The 19,606-nt window shown below is 36.6% G+C and overlaps 1 protein-coding gene across 4 annotated transcripts in view; it reads left to right on the top strand.

The window, feature by feature from the left end:
* Positions 1 to 18,513, top strand: part of PIGN (phosphatidylinositol glycan anchor biosynthesis class N) — a 75,019-nt gene extending 56,506 nt beyond the window's left edge. For all 4 annotated transcript variants that reach the window (XM_034432960.3, XM_087890255.1, XM_087890257.1 and 1 more), the window contains 5 exons: positions 3,364 to 3,439; positions 5,998 to 6,071; positions 8,377 to 8,419; positions 10,586 to 10,638; positions 17,757 to 18,513. In XM_034432960.3, the coding sequence (XP_034288851.3) occupies positions 3,364 to 3,439; positions 5,998 to 6,071; positions 8,377 to 8,419; positions 10,586 to 10,638; positions 17,757 to 17,880 (370 nt within the window). In that variant the 3' untranslated portion in view covers positions 17,881 to 18,513. The remainder of the gene's footprint in view (positions 1 to 3,363; positions 3,440 to 5,997; positions 6,072 to 8,376; positions 8,420 to 10,585; positions 10,639 to 17,756) is intronic.
* The last annotated feature ends 1,093 nt before the right edge of the window (positions 18,514 to 19,606 follow it).

The following is a 19,606-nucleotide window of genomic DNA, read 5'->3' as shown; positions in this document are numbered from 1 at the left end:
GAGTAGAATTTTCAGCTAAAACATCCCGTTTTTTAAATGCCAGGTTAGGTGCTGGTAAAATATCTTTTACCAGCAATTTAAATCTGGCTGAAAGCTCTGTTCTGGCATGCATTACCTTACTGAGGGAGAATTAACATTTTCCATCTCTTTCATCAGAATACTCTAATATTCCAACAATCTAGGATAGAGGGAGGGGAAGTGAGTTGTGAATTGCAGGAGCTCCATCTTACTAACTCGAAGCTGTAGCTGATAAGTGCTTCTTGCTATGTTTTCTCTGTCTTTAAATACTCAGGATAAAGTAGCATATACAGGTAGTCCTCAATGACCACAATTAAGCTGAAAATTTCTGATGCTTAGTGAGACATTTGTTAAGTGAATTTTACCCCATGTGATGACTGTTCTTGCTACAGTTGTTAAGCGAATCATGGCAGTTGTTAAATTAGTAATATGGTTGTTAAGTGAATCTGGTTTCCCCATTGACTCTGCTTGTCAGAAGGTTGCAAAAGGAGATCCCATGAACCTGGGACACTGCAAAGGTCATAAATATGAGTTAGTTGCCAAGTGCCTGAATTTTGATCACATGACCAGGGGTTGCTACAATGATGGTGAGTGTGAAAAAAAGTCATAAGTCATTTTTTTCAGTGCCTTGGTAACTTTGAACGGTCGCTAAATGAGCTGTTGTAAGTCGAGGACTACCTGTAGTTTGCTGTGTAACAAAGTCTGTTTCCGACTAGCTGAGGGATCTTTGGTGTTGTCCTGGGTTACCCTAGATTTCCTCCTTTGGTGGGTTTCAGTATGGAATTGGCCAATCAGGAATGACTCAAGATGTCAACATGACCATAATGTTTATGGATTTTTCACTGATGGGAATTTACATTTGGCCCCATGCATTCAGCATAGCACATTCTGATCTGAAAGTGGAGTTTCTCTCATGTCATAAACAGAAAACTCTCTGATACATTTTCAACTGGCAGGCGCAATAAACCTCTTTGGGTTGGTTCAAATGCCTCCAGATGGTTTTTTGGGGGGACTTTCACATGTCACCTCACTGTGATAACTATCAAAGCCTTGGCTGATCTGTAGAATATGGAGATGGTCCTGGCAATTGACACTGCTGTTCCTAAGCACATTCTTGTCTCTAGCAGATCTTAGTCAAGTTTGGTTTTCCTTGTCGTCTTAACAAATAGAAACACAAGGCATGTGTACGCTCACCACATTTACATTATCTTTATGCAGCATGACAGTCATTTCACATGTAAAATAATTTTACCTTTCCCAACATGAAGCTGGAACTTAATGAAAATATGAATGATGTCTCTGCAAAAAATACTTATTTAATAGCATGACATTTTCCTAAAATATTGGGAGAAAGGAAAGGAAACACAATTCAGCAACAGGCCTGCGGATTGTGTATAAGTTCACTCTGAGGCTCACTGTGCTCATAGCAAATAGCATAAAGAAATGGCATAGAATGCTACAACTTCAGTGTATCTGTACTACATCCAAGTATTCCTTACCCAGTTGGACCCACATGTAAATTAATTAATGGAAGAGGAGCTGTAGATGGAAAAAGAACAGAATGAAACCTGTCCCAATATAGTTCTATGAAACAGAAATCCCCTATCTTTTGTAGTTGGCTGGCATATTTGCGATTTTGTGAACATGTCACCTATGCTATAAATAAATTGGATGGATGGATGGATGGATGGCTAGATTAGATAGATATATAGATAGATAGACAGACAGACAGACAGATAGATAGACTGTTTCCCTGAAAATAAAACCTCCCTGAATAATAACCCCAATCGGGCTTTTATTTATTTATTTATTATTTATTTATTTATTATATTTCTATACCGCCTTTCTCCCGTAGGACTCAAGGCGGTGTACAGTCAAGAAAAATATAGACACACAAACATCATAAAATTGCTAATTAAAATTATTATAATTAAAATTATAATTAAATTTTGAGGGCATGTGCTAAAATAAGCACCCCCGAAAATAAGCCCTCTCCCCAAAATAAGCCCTCCCCTGAAAATAAGACCTAATGAAGGGTGGGCAATCGAGAAGTTGGAATTAATTGATTGAACTCGCGAGAAGTGTTTTTTTACGGTACAACTTGTTTCCCTGCACACAATGGCAAGAAACGTGACGGAGCTGGAAATCAGGTAAGACGGCAAGAGGAGCCCTGTCTTGCTTCACATGCCCCAAAATAATAAGACCTCCCTGAAAATAAGGCCAAGTGCTTATTTCGGGGTTTAAAAATAAGACAGGGTCTTATTTCGGGGAAACATGGTAGGTTGGTAGGTAGGTAGGTAGGTAGGTAGGTAGGTAGATAGATAGATAGATAGATAGATAGATAGATAGATAGATGATAGATAGATAGATAGATAGATAGATAGATAGATAGATAGATAGATAGATAGATCTGCTTATAGGGGGCCTTATCTGTTGCCAAAATGGTTGCTTATGCACAGTGTGGCAATCATAATTGGAATTTGAACATGTCTTTTGTGCTCTTGATAAATAAATAAAACTGCTTATCAGAGGCTTTACCTCTTCACAAAATAATTGTTTCTGCATAGTGTGGCAATTACAAACCCACGCAGGAAAAATCTAGCTGGAATACTCTTTGTGGTATTTATCCCACAAAGCACTCCTGTCTGCCACTCTCCCACCTAGGTTAGTCTTGTCTTGAGGCATTAATGGAGCACTCGGGTACAACCATCTGCTACGTGTGTTTCCTAAGGTTCTTTGTGCTAAGATTTTTTTTCCCCTCCTGTGTTATTTTTGGAAATAAAAGTTTATACTGGAAGCTGACAATCTGCCTTTATGAAAGAAACATGTACGTGGGTGTATAAATTCAAGTGGGCCAAAGCCTGGATACCAAATATGGTATTGTTGCTGATCATGGAGACCATGCTGAGAACCCTAAATATAATACTTTCCATGTGAACAAAAAAGCAAAACCAGTAAGCTGGCTCGCAATTAGCAGCCGATCATTACAAGGAGTGGGTAATGTGCCAGGTGCTTTTGTGTATGTCACTTGTTTACTTACAGATCTAGGAGTAACTTATAGTTACCAGTGGAAAAGGAAATGATATAAGGAAATACTTTGCGAGATCAATGGGGCTTTAAAAATATTTAAGTAACAGGTAGAAGGCTGTCACTTGTAGATTTAAAACACTAAAATTCAGCTGTAAAAGTAGAAGCAGTGTAAACTAGCAGCGTATCTTCTTTGCTACATAATAGTGTCACATTTTTGTAATTGAGACATGCTGTTTGCTGTTTCCTCCTGGAAAGTATTGGCTACAAAAATGCACATTAATAATGTTTTGTTGTGTTCTCATTCTTAAACTCTAGCTTTGATCCAACCTCAGTATATTGCTTCTTGACTGTGTTCAGCCCTTTCCTGATGGGAGGCTTGCTATTGTGGAAGGTCAGTATTTGCCCCTTTAGAAAATGTTATTTGTTAGACTAGACAGGCCAGCGTTTTTCAACCACTGTGCTGTACACATTTATGTGCCCCAAAAGATATGCAGGTGTTACCATGTCAGTAAACCACAGGAAGTGATAGGACATGCCACACAACTATGTAACTAAAACCTCACCTGCATGACATCACCTAAGATGGGAGTGGCTCCCTTTCTGCTCCCGAGTCTCAGCAGCCTGTGATGTCATGGCACTTCCGGTTCCACGACCTGGAAGTCCCACTTATGTATGAGATGTATGTAGTAAGATCAAAACTTAGGCTACAGTTTTACTGTAGCGTACTGTACAGTTCTACTGTACACTTGTTGCTATACCTTAAAGTTAGTAAGGTTCACTTTCCAACAAATAATCTTTTAGTCTATTAACTATTTTTCACCTGTTTCAATAATTTGTAAGCCGCCCAAAATCATCTTGCAGAAGAGATGGGCAGCATAGAAATTTACGAGAGACAGATAGATAGAGAGAGAGAGATAGGAATGAAAGGAAAGGAAAGGAAAGTAAAGAAGGAAGGAAGGAAGGAAAAAAGGATGTCAACTATGTCAACTAAGGAAAAAAGCTATGTCAACTGGAAGTCAAGCCCATCCTTTTTTGTAGATGCTTGACACATGTACAAAAGGAGCTTGGATCTCAGCATTGCATCCGCCATCTTGCAGGTTTTGATTTCCCCCACAGGCCTTGGACGCCACATTCCTAAAACTCTTTATCTCTAACAGGGAGCCATTTCTTTCTGTGTTCCTTCTTCACAGAGAAAGGAACCATTTTCTGTATAACAGGAGGCAGGGGTGATGTCTTTTGGCCTTCTGCATTGATGACGATCTGTTCAGATCACACTTTGAACTAAATTTTAAAAAATGCTACTAAAGAAATGACACAATAATTCACATCAATCTGTATTTGCTGCTGTTACTTGTAGTAGTAATTCACAAGAAAAAAATATATATAAAAACTATGAATGCCATTAGGAAAGACTTCTGAGGGGTTTATACCAAAATATTGGAAGCTGTACAACATGAATGTCGAAAAAGAGAGGAGAAAAAAATTCAAATTTTTCTCTGCCGCTTCAGGAAATGTAGTGTAATTTCCAGAGTAAATAAGATGAGGCTGTCCTTTATTTTGCCCAAGAAATAATCTCACCAGGCTCAAGGTTGACTCAGCCTTCCATCCTTTCAAAGGTAGGTGAAATGAGGACCCAGATTGTGGGGGCAATAAGATGACTTTGTATAAATATACAAAAGTATGAAGGCTATTGCTTAATGCATTGTAAGCCGCCCTGAATCTCCGGAGAAGGGCGGCATATAAATTAAAGCAAGAAAAAAGAAAAAAGAAAAAAAGAAAAAAAATGCATGGAATCCAGGAATACAATATTTTAAATCTTATAGAAGAATGATGAATACCCTTATCATGCATGCCACAAGTCACATCTTCAACACTGTATGGAACAAGAACACTTCAGAGCTGGATCACTGTGATGTACTTAGATTCTGAATTTGAAAGACAACTATTGGAAGAACATATTTAAAAAAAACACTTACAAATTAGGAACATAGCATTTTGCAAAAATACAATCTAGAATATTTTTTTAAAAAAAACTTGGCAGCTTTACAATATGTGCATTTCAATTCCCAGACACATCTAGATATTTAGGAAGAAACAAATGAGTGACTTTTATCAATACAATATAAAATGGATATGGCAGGGGTGAAATTCAGCAGGTTCTGACAGGTTCTGGAGAACCGGTAGTGGAAATTTTGAGGAGTTTGGAGAACTGGCAAATACCACCTCTGACTGGCCCGAGAGCGGGGTGGGAATGGAGATTTTGCAATATCCTTTCCTCATGAGTGGGGAGGGAATGGAGATTTTGCAGTATCCTTCCCTCAGGAGTGGGGAGGGAATGGAGATTTTGCAGTATCTTTTCCCTGGAGTGGGGTGGGAATGGAGATTTTGCAGTATCCTTCCCCTGCCACGCCCACCAAGCCACACCACACCATGCCCACCAAGCCACGCCCACAGAACCGGTAGTAAAAATATTTGAATTCCACCACTGGGATATGGTCAATCTTAAATTGTATTCTGGGGATTTGTTGTAACAGAAATTATCAAAGTTTCCACAATGAAAATAGCACTGATGATTTTTCTGGGACAGGGGAATGTGTTTACCAGTAGTGATTTTCCATATCACTAAACAGCTTCTCAGCATTTATATGGAAAATATTCCTTGAAAGTAGATAATTCATTATTAATAAATGTCATTTTGTAGTCTGTTTATTTTAATAACCTTTTAAAAAGGTTTAACATAATGCAGAAGCCCATATTTGCCAAGACTGAAAATAATGTTTAATTTAAACTTAAACAACGCTGAATTGTTTAAAAAGAATATATTGCAGTCTCTACTTTCAATCTGATAAACTTTGGGCTGTCCATAAATGGCTCTCTAAGTATTAGCAATGTTAGTTTTGTTTTGTGGGAACCTGCCATCAGTTTAACAGAATTGTGTTTATTGAACAGATTGCAATCCCCTTTGTTCTTGTGTCATGTGCATTTGAAGCTATTCAGGTCACAACCCAGCTATCATCTAAAAGGTAAAGCTTTTTAGTTACTTTTTCACTTACTGAATCAGAAGTTGCTTTGGGATTGATAATAGAGGAAAATTAAACTGTTTGTAGGCTGCTACTTTGTAAATTCCATCATTAGTTTCAGTTCCCAAGGTTTTCCCCATTCAGAAAGTATTCAGTTTTTGTTAGATTTCTCTCCTTATGTGTATCAATATATATAGACGCACACACACAAAATTAAGATTTCAGTCTCTGCATAATGAACAGGGATTGATACCTTTTTAGTTCCACTCAAATGCTGAAAATTCACACATAACAATAGATTATTAGATGAAATGTTTTTTCTTATCAAAGTAGGCTTTTTAAAACATTCATGAGAGTTTAAATGCAGGCAAGCATGCCCGTCTACTTACTAACTTATTATGGAGGCAAATTCATATAGAGGACAATACTGGAATATCACTGTCCAGTTAATAGGAGTCTTCTCTTTCCTCCCCTCTAAAGACAGAGGGGAGTAGTTTGAATTATTGAAGAAATCACAGTTTGGCATACATATACCTCCATGTGGAGAGACTACATTGATGATTTAAGTTATGTCTTGGAGAAGAAAAATGCAGATCAGTTCTCCCTCTGTGCAGTGGCGGTTCCTGCTGAATAGGTAAATGTTTGAACCCAGCTGTAAAACTGAAACTTAGCACATTCCAAACCAAGAAATTTCAGTGCCATTATTAGTGCAATCAATAGAAATTGATTTTGATTTTGATGTTCTATGCATATGTCAAATCTATGCGGAAGAGAGGCTCAGATCATCACTGCTGATCAGATACCATCAGTGATTTTGATGATATCCAACTGAGTTATCTATTTTGCAAAGAGAAGGAAGCTTCTGAGCAAATTTGCATGAAATGTTTTTTGTCTTGTTCTAATGGCCTTCTAAGGTAAAGTTAATTTACAAAACTGATCTTGATAATATGAGTGGATATAATTTGTTAGAGGCTGTTGTGATCGTCTTGCATTAATGCCATAATGCAGCACATTTTAATGAGTTTTCACACTCTAACTGATAGCACTTTTATAATTCTTACAAATTAAATTATTACAGTTAATGACCCATTTCTTTTTCGAGCTACTAGGTCAGCTATGTGTAGCATTTTAGCACAATTCTGGAGTAAAACCAGCCATTGGTGATTTAGAACAGTATCCATACTCAAAATATTTCAATTATTTAATGAAAAGATAATGATAACGCAAAGGTCTTTAGTGGTATTTGTGTTTACTTGTTCCTAGTCTTTTTCTTTTTTCTTTTTCATTGAAATGTGCTTTCCCAAACAAATGTGGTCTTGGATACCTCAGATACAGGTAACTAGTTTCTTAAGCCTTAAGGCTAAAGGGAAATAAATACTCAATGATCTTTGAACCAGGTGGACATCATTTTAGGCCTTCATGACACGGTGATAAATATTAGCAAATGTTCTTGTGTAGAACCTATGTAAATATACATAGTCCTCGACCACAGTTGAGCCCAAAATTTCTGTTGTTTGTTGTCAGTTTTGCCCCTTTTTTGCCTCAGTTGTTAAATGAATGAACAAAACCCAACAAACATTTGTGATTGCAAGCTGTGCAGTTCTACATTTGACAGTCAGAGACATGTGAAAGTGCAGCAGAGGGGCATTGTTGTCCAAAACTGCCTTGTGTGGGGTTTGTCATAGAAACAGCATTCTGAGAAGCTGCTTTAAGCCGATTTCTAGTCTGTAAGGATGAGTAGATAATATTGAATAAATGTAGTAAAGTGGTTATAATTCTGAATTAAGACTAGGGAACCATAGCTGTCAAGGTAATTAAACGGACCAAAAGAAAGAGAAGAATCAGGTATACTGTTTGGTGTTCCTTGGGAAAGAATTGGAATATAAATATCATAAAACTTTGAAATCTGGCCAATCCTTTGTGAAATTTTGGAAACTTGAATTGTACAATTTAGTAGGGTTCCATTAATCAAGAGACTGTCAGGTCCCTGGAAAAGATAGGTAATAGTTACATAATAAATTATGTAGAAAAGTCATTAGCTGTAAAAACAAAGAACAAAAACCAGGCCTAATTTTGACAAGTCATACAAATCAGCCTACTTTGATTCTGCTCATTTCTCTGCCTGTTCCATGTTTGATAGTTAACATATAGTATGGTTGCCCTGATATTCTTAAGACATTCAATACTGAGAAAATAGATCAAAAGAGAACTACATTGTACCTCAGAACACATCTTGTGTTCTTCGAAGCTTTATTGAACTGTGAATTATTGTCCTTTTCTGACACACTGTTTATTTTTTCCCCCTCAGGCTTTTTCTCATTGTTCTTGTGATTTCAGACATTATGGCTTTGGTAAGCTACTATTGGACATTTTGTACAAATAAGATCAAAACCCAGAGAGCTTTGCTAATTCAATCAAGGGATATCTGAATTAGCCTCAGACTTCAAAGTTCCTTGAATTAGGTCAGTGAGTTGACTTTGAAACCCTGCATAAATTGCAGAAAGGCCCTCTCTTTTTGAAATAATTTAATGAATGATCAAAAAAGTTGTAAGTCTATATTATCACTTCAATTCTTGTATGGGGCCATTAAGTTAGCTTCTACTAAGTTTTCATCTACTTCATACAGAATTTTAAAGTCTGAGTAAAAGAAAATATCAGATGCACCTGCATACCTGCTATAATTTTTAAAATCTTTTCTTCCCTACTTTCAGAACAAAAAAAGAGTCTCCTTTAATTTTTCAAAGGAAATACCAAATTATCAAGCAAGATGTAATGAGAAATACCACTCAGAACGGGCTGAATAAGCCTATTTTTGTACATAGTGGGAGATTTGGGTGGGTGGATCAGGATCCATCAAATAGATTAAACAATTATAATAAAATAGCATTTTAAAAAATTAAAAATTATGCTTACCCTAAAGTATATACAATGCCTGTAGTGTATGCACATATCACAACTTGGCTAGAAAGGATGTGTCTTTGGAACAGTAATGGAAGAGGTTTATGCTTTCAAATCTATGTTCCCTTATTCCTCCCAGTGGAATTAGTTAAATATGACACGCCAACTTTTGTTCTATCACATCATAAATAAATTGTTTTGATTGAACTGGTCCAGGAAATCTCATAAATAGGAGGAAATACTTGCAAATCCCAGGCTACCTATTGTTGAGTCCAAAATAAAGGTGAAAACTTCTTAAATTCAGCTACATTTGTGTAGTTTTGGCAGCTACATTTGTGTGGTTTTCTTGGCAGCAATATAGAAGGATTTTGCCATTCCCTCCCTCTCCCTCCCTCCCTCCCTCCCTCTCTCTTTCAAATTTTTCAAATTCTCAATATATTGTACAGACATGGGATTTCCTGGTATTATCCCACCCAAATATTAACCTGTTCTGACCTTACTTTATTCTGGGGGCAACTGTGGTTGACTAGGTATTTCCACCTAATCTGTAGAATCCTCTTAAATGCCATCTTCTAAGTTTTACTTGTCAGCATTTTAAAGTGGATAAACACATGATAGCTTTGTAGCGGTATAGCTAGACAACTGTCTTAAACTGAATCAGAACTTTTGTCCATCTGGCCAAATGGTGAAATAAATTAATAGAATTCTTTTTATCTCCGTTGCTTTCTCTTCTACTAGTACAACTGCTGACCATGAAGAGGAGACTGTTTTGCCATATTCATGAGATGGGGAAAATTACACTAATTTTTAGACAATAAACTGTAATCACTATCTCTATGGCTTCTTCAGCATGCCTGCTTTTCAGTAATGGTATCATTTAGGTTGATCATTAATGCAGCTATAGGGAATTAAAGCTGAAAGAGAAACGACTAGCCAAAGACCATTTAGAAGGCTGAAGCAGATGTTGAGAGAAGCATGATTGTTCCAGTAAGAATCATCCTATCTCAGCAAGCAGTAGCCAACAAAATAGAAAGGAAAAGCCAGACATGATTACGCTTTGGGTCATTTTTAGCAAACATGGTAAAGAAAATGCAGGTTGGTTGCTCTTGGCAGCAGCTGTCTGTTTGTGGAAATATCTGTCTGGGCTCAAGGAGTTCATAGTCAAATACAAAATGTACAGTAATTTAATCAGTTTCCTTTTGGGGATGGGAGTATGTGTTGTTAAAATCACTCTTGACTTGTAGCAATTGTCTGAACTGGTCCTGCAGGTTTTTTGGGCAAGATTTCAGTAATACTTGCCCTTGCCTTTTTCCTAGGGCTAAGAGAATGACTGGCCTAAAATCACCCATCTGGTTTTGTGCCTAAGGCAGAACTAGAACTCACAGTCTTTAACCACTACACCAGATTGTTACCCATTCCCTTTCTTAGTGACTTGTTATCTGGCATACAGTATGTACTTGTTTTTATTCACTGTAAATATTTTTCGGAGACTGGTCTACCTTTTTTTACAGATGGATTTATATGTCCTGAACAATCTGCTTCAAATATACACTTCAGTTTTGTCACTTTTATTGGGCAATGTACGTGTACTGAATATAGTTGTTTTTAATTTTTTCTAGCACTTCTTCTTTCTGGTTAAAGATTACGGAAGCTGGCTAGACATTGGAACAAGGTACAAATCATTGGTTAGCTTCTCCCGCGACTTCTTCTTCCACCCTAATGTTACAAATATGTGCGGTTTACCAGTCCAACAGTTTGACCAAGAACGTTGTGTAAAAAGTGGTTCTGCAAAATGCTGCTTGTTGTTCTGTTCAAAGAAAATGGATTCATGACTTCCTAATTTCTTACCCCTGTTTATTTTTTTCCTTTCTTTTGTGTGTGCGTGTGAGTGTGTGTTTGCCTTATTAAGTTGGGTAATAGTATGTTGCTTGGGCAGCAATTCTCAAACTGTGAGACATGATCTCCTGTGTAAAAGAAAGTAGACGCAACACTGACAATAGGGTGAAATAATAAGTGAGCCAAGTGACTTGCAAAAACATATGTAATTCTAAGAAAGAGGAAAAAGCATGATAAATTTAAAGTAACCCTGATTTTATTTGCATAAGATAAGGCAAAGAGAGGCCTAGAGAAGCTTACAAGATTGATATCAACTCTGAGGTTGGCCATGTCAAGAAACAGGTATGGCAGGGATTCCAAGAATGTCCTTTATTGTTCTAGGATAGCACAAAGGAAACTTGAAAGCCTGTATAATTTATACCCTTAATTTATTTCTATCTTCACTGCTGTCAGTGTTACTTTCCTTCTCCTTCTAGATTATTTTTAACCATATTTCGAAGTGTTACATTTTGAGGTGAATTACATCTTCTTAAAAGACAGATAATCTGCAGTCTTCTTAAAGTGGAACTCCGAAGTATGGGAAGACAGATTTATATTTGAGCACTTTCCCTTGTAAAACAACCTCTGCCTCTGAAAAACTGGTGCTTGAAAAATATACTTTTGGGAGAGTTTTGCTAAATGATTTTTCTGAACTTAGAAAATGCCTTTCAATATAGATATATTTTTAAAAAATCATTGATGCATCTATTCCGTGTCTCCTCATATTCATACATTTGCCATCCACATATGGCATTTCTGCTAATCTGTAGATTTTTTTTATTTACATTCAAGCAAGACAAAGAATTTGCATATTCAATATTATAAACATAATCTGTGCTGCCATGTAGGACATCAAATCCTGCCATGAAGTAGGATCCTTTTTTGTTGATACTTTTTTGTTGTTCATTTTGTTGTTGTTCAGCAAACTTTTTTTGGGTTATTGTTCTAAAATTACTATTCCATTTCTCCGTGAAAATTCATCTTCCAAATAGAGCTGCCGGCATATACTATAGGTTGCTGATAACTCCATATATATTTGAAGACTGCCATTAGATGATAAAAATTTCTTAGGAATTGCTTTTGATTGCATTCTGCTTATAGCTCTTTTTAAAAAAAATTCAGCATTTTTGCATAGTTAATATAACTCACTATGTAAACTTCCTTGCTCAATGGTGAGGTAAGAAGCATGCAAATTTAATAAATACAAGAGAAGAATGCATAAAACAAACTACATATGACTCCTGCCCCCAGTACTTTCTAGCAATCTTAAAAGTTACCATATCTTTGTTATTCCTTTGATCATTTCAGAATCAAGTAGTAAATCACTTGGGTGAATAAGTAATCACGGATTGAACATTTCAATCCGTGCAAGTAGAACATTTCTTCACATTCAAGACTATTGAAAAAATTTGGTTCATTAATTGATGTAAATCATCCATGTTTGACATAGCTGTTTCATGATACATATTCAAAACAACAGCTGCTTTGGTTTCATTGCTACACCAGTATAAATGTCCATCTTACTTTAAGTTTTACATAATTAGTGCAGTATCTATGTCCTTGAAGTCTTCATCTCTAAAATACAGCATTTGTCTAGTTTTCATACGTCTGAAATGCTTTTATGCTTTTTATTTTACTAAATTTTTCTGGTACTCTGTGCAGAGTATCTATGACTTTTCCTCTAGTAAACCGGTCTCTTTGAATTGTTGATGAGCATATTTGGAATTTGAGAAGCATATCCTGATAATTCACACCAAGTGGCTTTTCCCCCATGAACATTTTCTTGTTCTTGAAACAGCTGCAATGGTTGGCCTGGCCAACCAGCAAACAATTGTATTTTCAGAAGGTAAAACTAATTTTTCTGGAGGTAAACCAATGAGGAAGCTGTCTGTCAGCATTTTCCTCATCACCTCCACCTTAAGCTTATTTTTTTTTTCCCTGAACAAGAAAAAAACCCAGGTTCCGTTTGAAGTTGGCAGATACATTTTCAAACAAATCACTGGATATTTTCTAACAATACACAGAACTCATGGTTCAACGATTGTTTAAATCAGAGGTGTCCAACCTTGGCAACTTTAAGACCTGTGGACTTCAATTCCCAGAATTCCCCAGCCAGCCGTATTGGCTGGGGAATTCTGGGAGATGAAGTCCCCAAGTTGCCAAGGTTAGATACCCTTGGTTTAAATCATACCTGACAAAGTACCTTTTTAATGGGAGTCTTGTGAATTATGAATAGATAATTCCCATTCTTCCTTTGACTCAGAAATGAGGCTAACATAGTTCCCTGGTTTTCTTTATAGAATGCTATAAAATGAAATGGCATTTACTCTCCTCCTGGATCAAGAGGCCCGACATTGTTTTAAAATGTCCTGACCCGCTACTTAACTTTTAGCTACATATGAATGCACAGTCTTGGAGACATAAAATTTAAGCTCTTTATTTAAAAAAGAAGTGCCTCCAGGTTTGCTTTTGATGCCTGCCTTTCACGATCAGGAAAGAATGGGAAGAATCAGCACGGGAGGCATTTAAAACTTTAAAAAGAAGTTACTTCCTGATGCATCAACCAACCTCTTCAGATCACAGATTATCCCCCCCACTGATGTTCCTTCTCTAATCATGACTAAATATGAGCAGTTTCCGAATCATGCTGCGTCCTCATCCTGATTAGCAGCGCTCTTTGTAAGCTTTGATTGGCATGATGAGAATGCCTTGTTCAGACTCTGCTAGGCAATGCTAGCTCAGCGGTAGAACACATGCCTCTGTGCACATGTACACAACCAGTTTTCCGCTCTTCTCTGGAACACGATTCCATACCATTCCAAGTGGTCTCATTTGATCTGAGGTCCAGGATTTTTATTGAGCTTAAAGGCAAAGCAATAGAAATAGATTTTAACACATTAAATGACTTCTAACAGGAAAAGACAGCTACTATCAATCATGTGGCTAGTTGAAAGTCTTCTAGACTGCTAATGCAATTGATGTCTATAGGTAAGAGTGAAATTTGTTTGAGGTTTACGGGCGTGTCACCTCTGCACTCATTACCCTCTCTGTAAAATGTGTTCAAGAAATGCTCAAACATCACATTAAGTTGGTATAAGCTTAGAGTAGCCCCCCTAGTTTTCCATTCTCTTTAGATAATTTGATATTCAAACAAGTGTCTAGACTTAAGAATGTTTTCTGGACGCAGGATGCACTTTATATCCAGCCTGTACTAACCAGAGAATGTAGCCAAGATTTACAGTATTTATGGTTATGTTCTCTAGGTAATTGTGATCAGCATGTAATCCGCATTTGGAATATATGCTTATGCTCTAGCTAAACAGTGACATCTGTTTGCCAGTTGCATTGCCCAGGGAATGGAGCCAATGAGTGTGAGCAGGTGCCATTCCTTGTAAAACATTAGCCTGGCTTAGCATGATATATACCCTGGCTCAATGTTTATTGTTTAAAAATGCACACACATGCACATCCAACCCAAACCATATTGCATTTTCTAAATACAGTTGCCTTGCCTCAAATTATTATGCTTCATTGCTTGAATGTTCAATCCGATGATTATCCACTGCAGTCCTTAGGCCATCAGGCAAAGAATCCTAGCTTATGCAGAAAACAAATTAAACACAAGTGAATAGCTGTTGCTTCTAATCCATGCTATGCTTGGTCACGGATTTCTGGTAGCAGAGTTGTGATAAACTTCTGCCTAAAGCCTATGACAAATTGCTGCCTCCCAATTCTCCATTGGGAAAAATGAGAAGGAATGCAGTCATGTTCAAATAAGACATTAAATACTCTTGTTCCTAAGGATCATCTTTATTGGGCAACTGCTGTGTAAAATAAGTATACATTCTTGTCTCTGTGTGTGTATGTGTTTCATTTGTTCAGACATGGAACAAATATATCAGTTCATTTTAACCATATATCTATATAACTGTTTATACAGTATCTGTCTGTCTATCTTCTTTCTAAATTGTCGACTCTTGATGGGATTTTATACTAAGCTTCCTGCCTTCCTAACTACTTCAGTAATATATAACTTTTAGAATGAAGTTCCCCATGGCAGTTTGTGTTCAGCACAGCAAGTTCTGCACTATGCAAATAAACGTGCTTTCCTTATTTCAGCCATTTATTTAGTAGCATCTTACGATGCTTAACTAAATATCATTAAAAAGTTTGTCTCTGTTCCAAGTTTCTTAGTGTCTAAAAATGACACAAGTAATGGTGGGTGTACAGGTAATACTGGAGAATATGCATTTAATTTAGACTTTGGTAGATTTTGGTAAGAATATAGAGCTGAATCAAAGAATTCACATAAAAAATGAGAATAATTTAAAGGAAGTTAAAAGGTGAATCCAGGAAGAAAGAAGAGAATAATTTGAATTGCAATTTAGCAAATGGATGTTAGATTGATTCTGGACACATTTAAAATCAAAATGTCAAAGATTCAGTTCAAACAATTGTGAATTAGTATTGTCTACTGAATATGGCATGTCAATTGTTTGCTTGACATTTAGCCATATCCTACAACAGGTATTTCTCACTGACTGAGTAGATTCTCTAGAGTTAATATAAATTGAACTTCTGACTCTGAACAAACAAAATATGCAATCATAAATTCCTTTTAATTATTCAGAGTAATTAAAATTTCATCTGAGTTTAGGAAGATTAAAACACAAATTGGAATAGTCATCAAATAATCTCTGTATTTTTTAAATACCAAAACTTAAGTGTGGAGACTTATGCTTTATTCCTCAATTGCATACAACTTTACAGAATGAAGAACTCATAAGGTTCCACAAATTTCTACATTAAAATGAGAACAAATTCAATAACACTTTTGCTATCTGTGAAACTACTTGGAAATGAAGAAAAAAATTCAGTTGGATTACAAAGCTAATACTTTCCTCCCAGAGAGGTTGTGTTTATTATAAGAATTTTGGACAACTGTATGGTGTTAGTCAAATTGTTGAAAGAATGGTTTCTGCAGTTTGATTATCCTACCTGTCTATTATTGATTTCTTTATGCAAACAGAGTAATGCTGTTGGTTGGTTCTCAGAAATGTTAAGGGATGGAGGGCAAACTCTGGGCTGATTTTAAAGTCAGGTGGCCTTTAATTCATTCTTTGACAAAGTGACTAAATTAATGGACCAGTGAAATGCTGTGGACATAGGATACCTGGATTTCAGTAAGGCATCTGACAAAGTAGACCATAACCTATTTCTTAGTAAGTTAGAAAAATGTGTGATAGACAGCAACACCACCAGATGGATTCGTAACTGGCTGACAAACCACACTTAGCATGTAATCCTTAATGAAACCACATCTACATGGAAGGAAGCAGCAGGGTACCTCAAGGTTCTATCTGAGGCCCAATACTCTTCAATATCTTCATAAACAATTTAGATGAGAGAAAAGAAGGGGAACTCATCAAGTTTTCAGATGACATCAAGCTGGCAGGAATAGCCAACACCCCAGAAGATAGGCTCAAGATCCAGAAGGATCTCGACAGACTTAAATACTGGGCCCTATCTAATAAAATGAAGGTTAATGGTGAGAAAAGTAAAGTTTTATACTTAGGCAAGAAAAACCAAATGTACAGGTACAGAATAGATAAAATCTGGCTCAATAGCAGTAACTATGAGAGGAATCTTGGAGTCCTAGTAGACAATCACTTAAATATGAGCTAGTAGTGTGCTGCAGCTGCCAAAAAAGCCAGTGCAATCCTAGGCTGCATTAAGAGGGATAGAATCAAGATTACATAAAGTGTTAGTAACACTTTATAATGCCTTGGTAATACCACACTTGGAATATTGCATCCAGTTTTGGTTGCCACAATATAAAAAAAAGTTGTGAAACTCTGGAAAGAGTGCAGAGAAGAGCAACAAATATGATTAGTGAGCTGGAGGCTAAAACATATGAAGAACAGCTACAGGAAATGGGTATGTCTAGTCTAATGAAAAGAAGGACCAGGAGTGACATGATAACAGTGTTCCAATATTTGAGGGGCTGCCACAAAGAAGACCGTGTCAGCCCATTTACCAAAGCACCAGAAGGCTGGACAAGAAGCAATGGATGGAAATTAATCAAGGAGACAACTAACATAAAACTAAGACATTTCCTGACAGTGGAGCAATTAACATGAAAAGGGTTGCCTTCAGAAGTTGTGGGTGCTCCATTACTGTAGGTTTTCAAGAAGAGATTGGATAGCCATTTGTCCAGAATGGTATAGGGTTTCTTCCTTGAGCAGGGAATGGACTAGGAGACCTCCAAGATCCCTTCCAACTCCATTATTATGTTATATAAACCATGGGTTACGCTGTGATATTAGCTTTTTGGCCCTGATTGAATAATTGATTTTTTAAAAATTAAGTTTTACCTAACATTTTCTCATTTGTTATTGAAGCTATTGCTGAGCACATTGTAAGCCGTCCTGAGTCTTCGGAGAAGGGCGGCATATAAATCAAATTAAAAAAAACAAAACAAAACTGCAAAGTAAGGTAATTGGCATCAAAATCTCCATGGGCCTCTTGGGAAGTGATGGGCAACCTAGCGCCTCTTTTGCACTGCAGGCAGCAAAGAAATTAAATAAATAAAAAATAAACTCTGCATGTAGGACATTTGCAGTTCTGTGTTCCAGTAAATTGGGTAACCATAATTTTCCAGAGAGTCATAGGGCCTTTGATGCAGTATGATCTAATACCCAGAAATAAATCCATCTATGACTGGCATTCTTTCTGCAAATGTCCGGTTAAAACCAGTAATTGATAGATTGCAAACTGTTTCTTTGAATGTACCCTGCCTAAGATTGTCTGTGTGTGTGGGTCTGCGCATGTGTGCGTGTGTGCAAACCTTGTTCCCTTAGATTATTTGATTTGTAATCTGCTTCTTTCTAATGCATCATTTCCTCTTCATTGCAGTATTAGCCATTATGTCATTGTGATGTCCTTCACTATTTTCCTGATGCTTTTAAGTGGAGTGGCCCAGCTGCTCACTACAAAGAGACTGGAGTTTTGGGAAGAAACTAAACGCCATTCATTGTGACAAATTACTGAAGGACTCGTATTGATAGAATCTTCATTCTTCCAAGAGACAGACAGAATTATGAAATTGGCTTCTAGAGACTCCTGAAGTACTTGATGCTGAAGAACATGAAGTAACTTGTCATCTTTTGTCTATGGAATTAAATTTTGCTCCTTCATTTTCCTTCAAAGGAACTTCCGGTTTCAAAGTGAACAACTACTATATATAACCTCGCTTATTGTTAAGGGTAAATGCTGTGCTTGTGTCTACAGAAGGGACTCAAAAGGATGATAGGAAGATGAACTTTGTTTTATTGGTTTCTCTAGAAGACAAGACAATTAGTTTCATGAGCTGCTAACAAGCTAAGTATTGTGTCTGGTCCCACTCCCAAGCCAGATTTTGGAACAGACAATAGACAGATAAGTTTTTGCTGTGATATATGGCAGACTACTTTTCACTTTGGAAATTCAAATCAGGTTTAAAGATGTATATATCGGGATGTGATTGAAATTTTAATAGTACTTTTTAAAAATTGTGTGTGTGAGTGTGCGCATGAATGGAATTTCCATTTTAAGATGCAGACTAATTATATTTGTTTGCTGCTATTGTTTTCCATCTCTTTTTATAAAACATACCAAAATAGTTTTCATCATACACCGATGATGTGTTAATGTTTGTCCTATTTTCATCTCAATTGCTTCATTTGCTCAAGGCCACTGTAAGGAATTGTCTTAAGCAAATATTGAAAACCAGCTCTACCTGTTCAAACTTTGTTTGTAACCATCAAACAAACTATACACCTACCAACTAAACCGATTGAACTATTTAGAAAACCAGTTGGTTGCTCAAATTATGCGCTTCAGACTATATTTGCTGACCAGCAGGGCAAGGAGTTATCTTTAATAACAAATGTTTTCAATAGTAGCTGTTCAGTTAAAACTTATCCTTAGCTCTCATACAAATATCAGTTGGATAAGAGCTGTGTGAGATGGTTTTACAACCACCGTTCAGCACTTGAGCTGAATTTGTTTCTCTTTTAGTATAGGTTAGCTTTTGTTACTGTGGTGCCTTCTTGAATAATTTGAAGCATTGACTGGAAAATGCTTTCCATGCTCTCAGACAGAGGCTTTGTCATGATCTTTCTAATCATCTTTGTCCTGATCCTTTTAATTCAATAGATTCAGCAATTGAATTGAGAGTCTTCTGCTGGGAAAGCATGTAGTATACCATTGAGCTACAATTTGCTCAGTATGAAATCAGCCATTCTCTACAATTACACATTTGAACTAAAAACTCCAAGGCAGTACAATACTGCAGTGTAGTACATTGCAGGGAGAATGGACTTGCAACTGCATGTAGCTCACGAAAGCCATCATTATTAAGACTTCTAATTTGTCAGTGCAAATAATGGTGTCCATGAGAAATTATACTGTGGTGTAGGAACCTGCCATAATTATAAGGAACTGTAAAAAAAAAAATCTATGAAACTTGCACACCATGGTAGCTGTCAAAACTAGTACATATCAGCAATCTGTTCATCCTGAAAATTGCTGTAGCTCTCCAGCTTCTTGGCTCTATGTCAGTAAAACTCTAGAATTCAGCCACCCTAATAGGAATATCCATGTGATAGTAGACAAAAGCATTGATTTGTATTCTTGAAACAATGAAATAACATTCCACAAAAATACTTGAAAATTCATCTGCCAGTAGCTGGTAAGGTCAAGAAACTTGATCCAAGATTTTAAAA

Source organism: Pantherophis guttatus, chromosome 3 (genome assembly GCF_059756535.1).
Source record: "Pantherophis guttatus breed Tessera chromosome 3, ASM5975653v1, whole genome shotgun sequence".
NCBI classification, from domain to species: Eukaryota; Metazoa; Chordata; class Lepidosauria; order Squamata; family Colubridae; genus Pantherophis; species Pantherophis guttatus.
The sequence above is the reverse complement of the archived record's forward strand: the minus strand, read 5'-3'. Positions and strand labels throughout refer to the sequence as shown.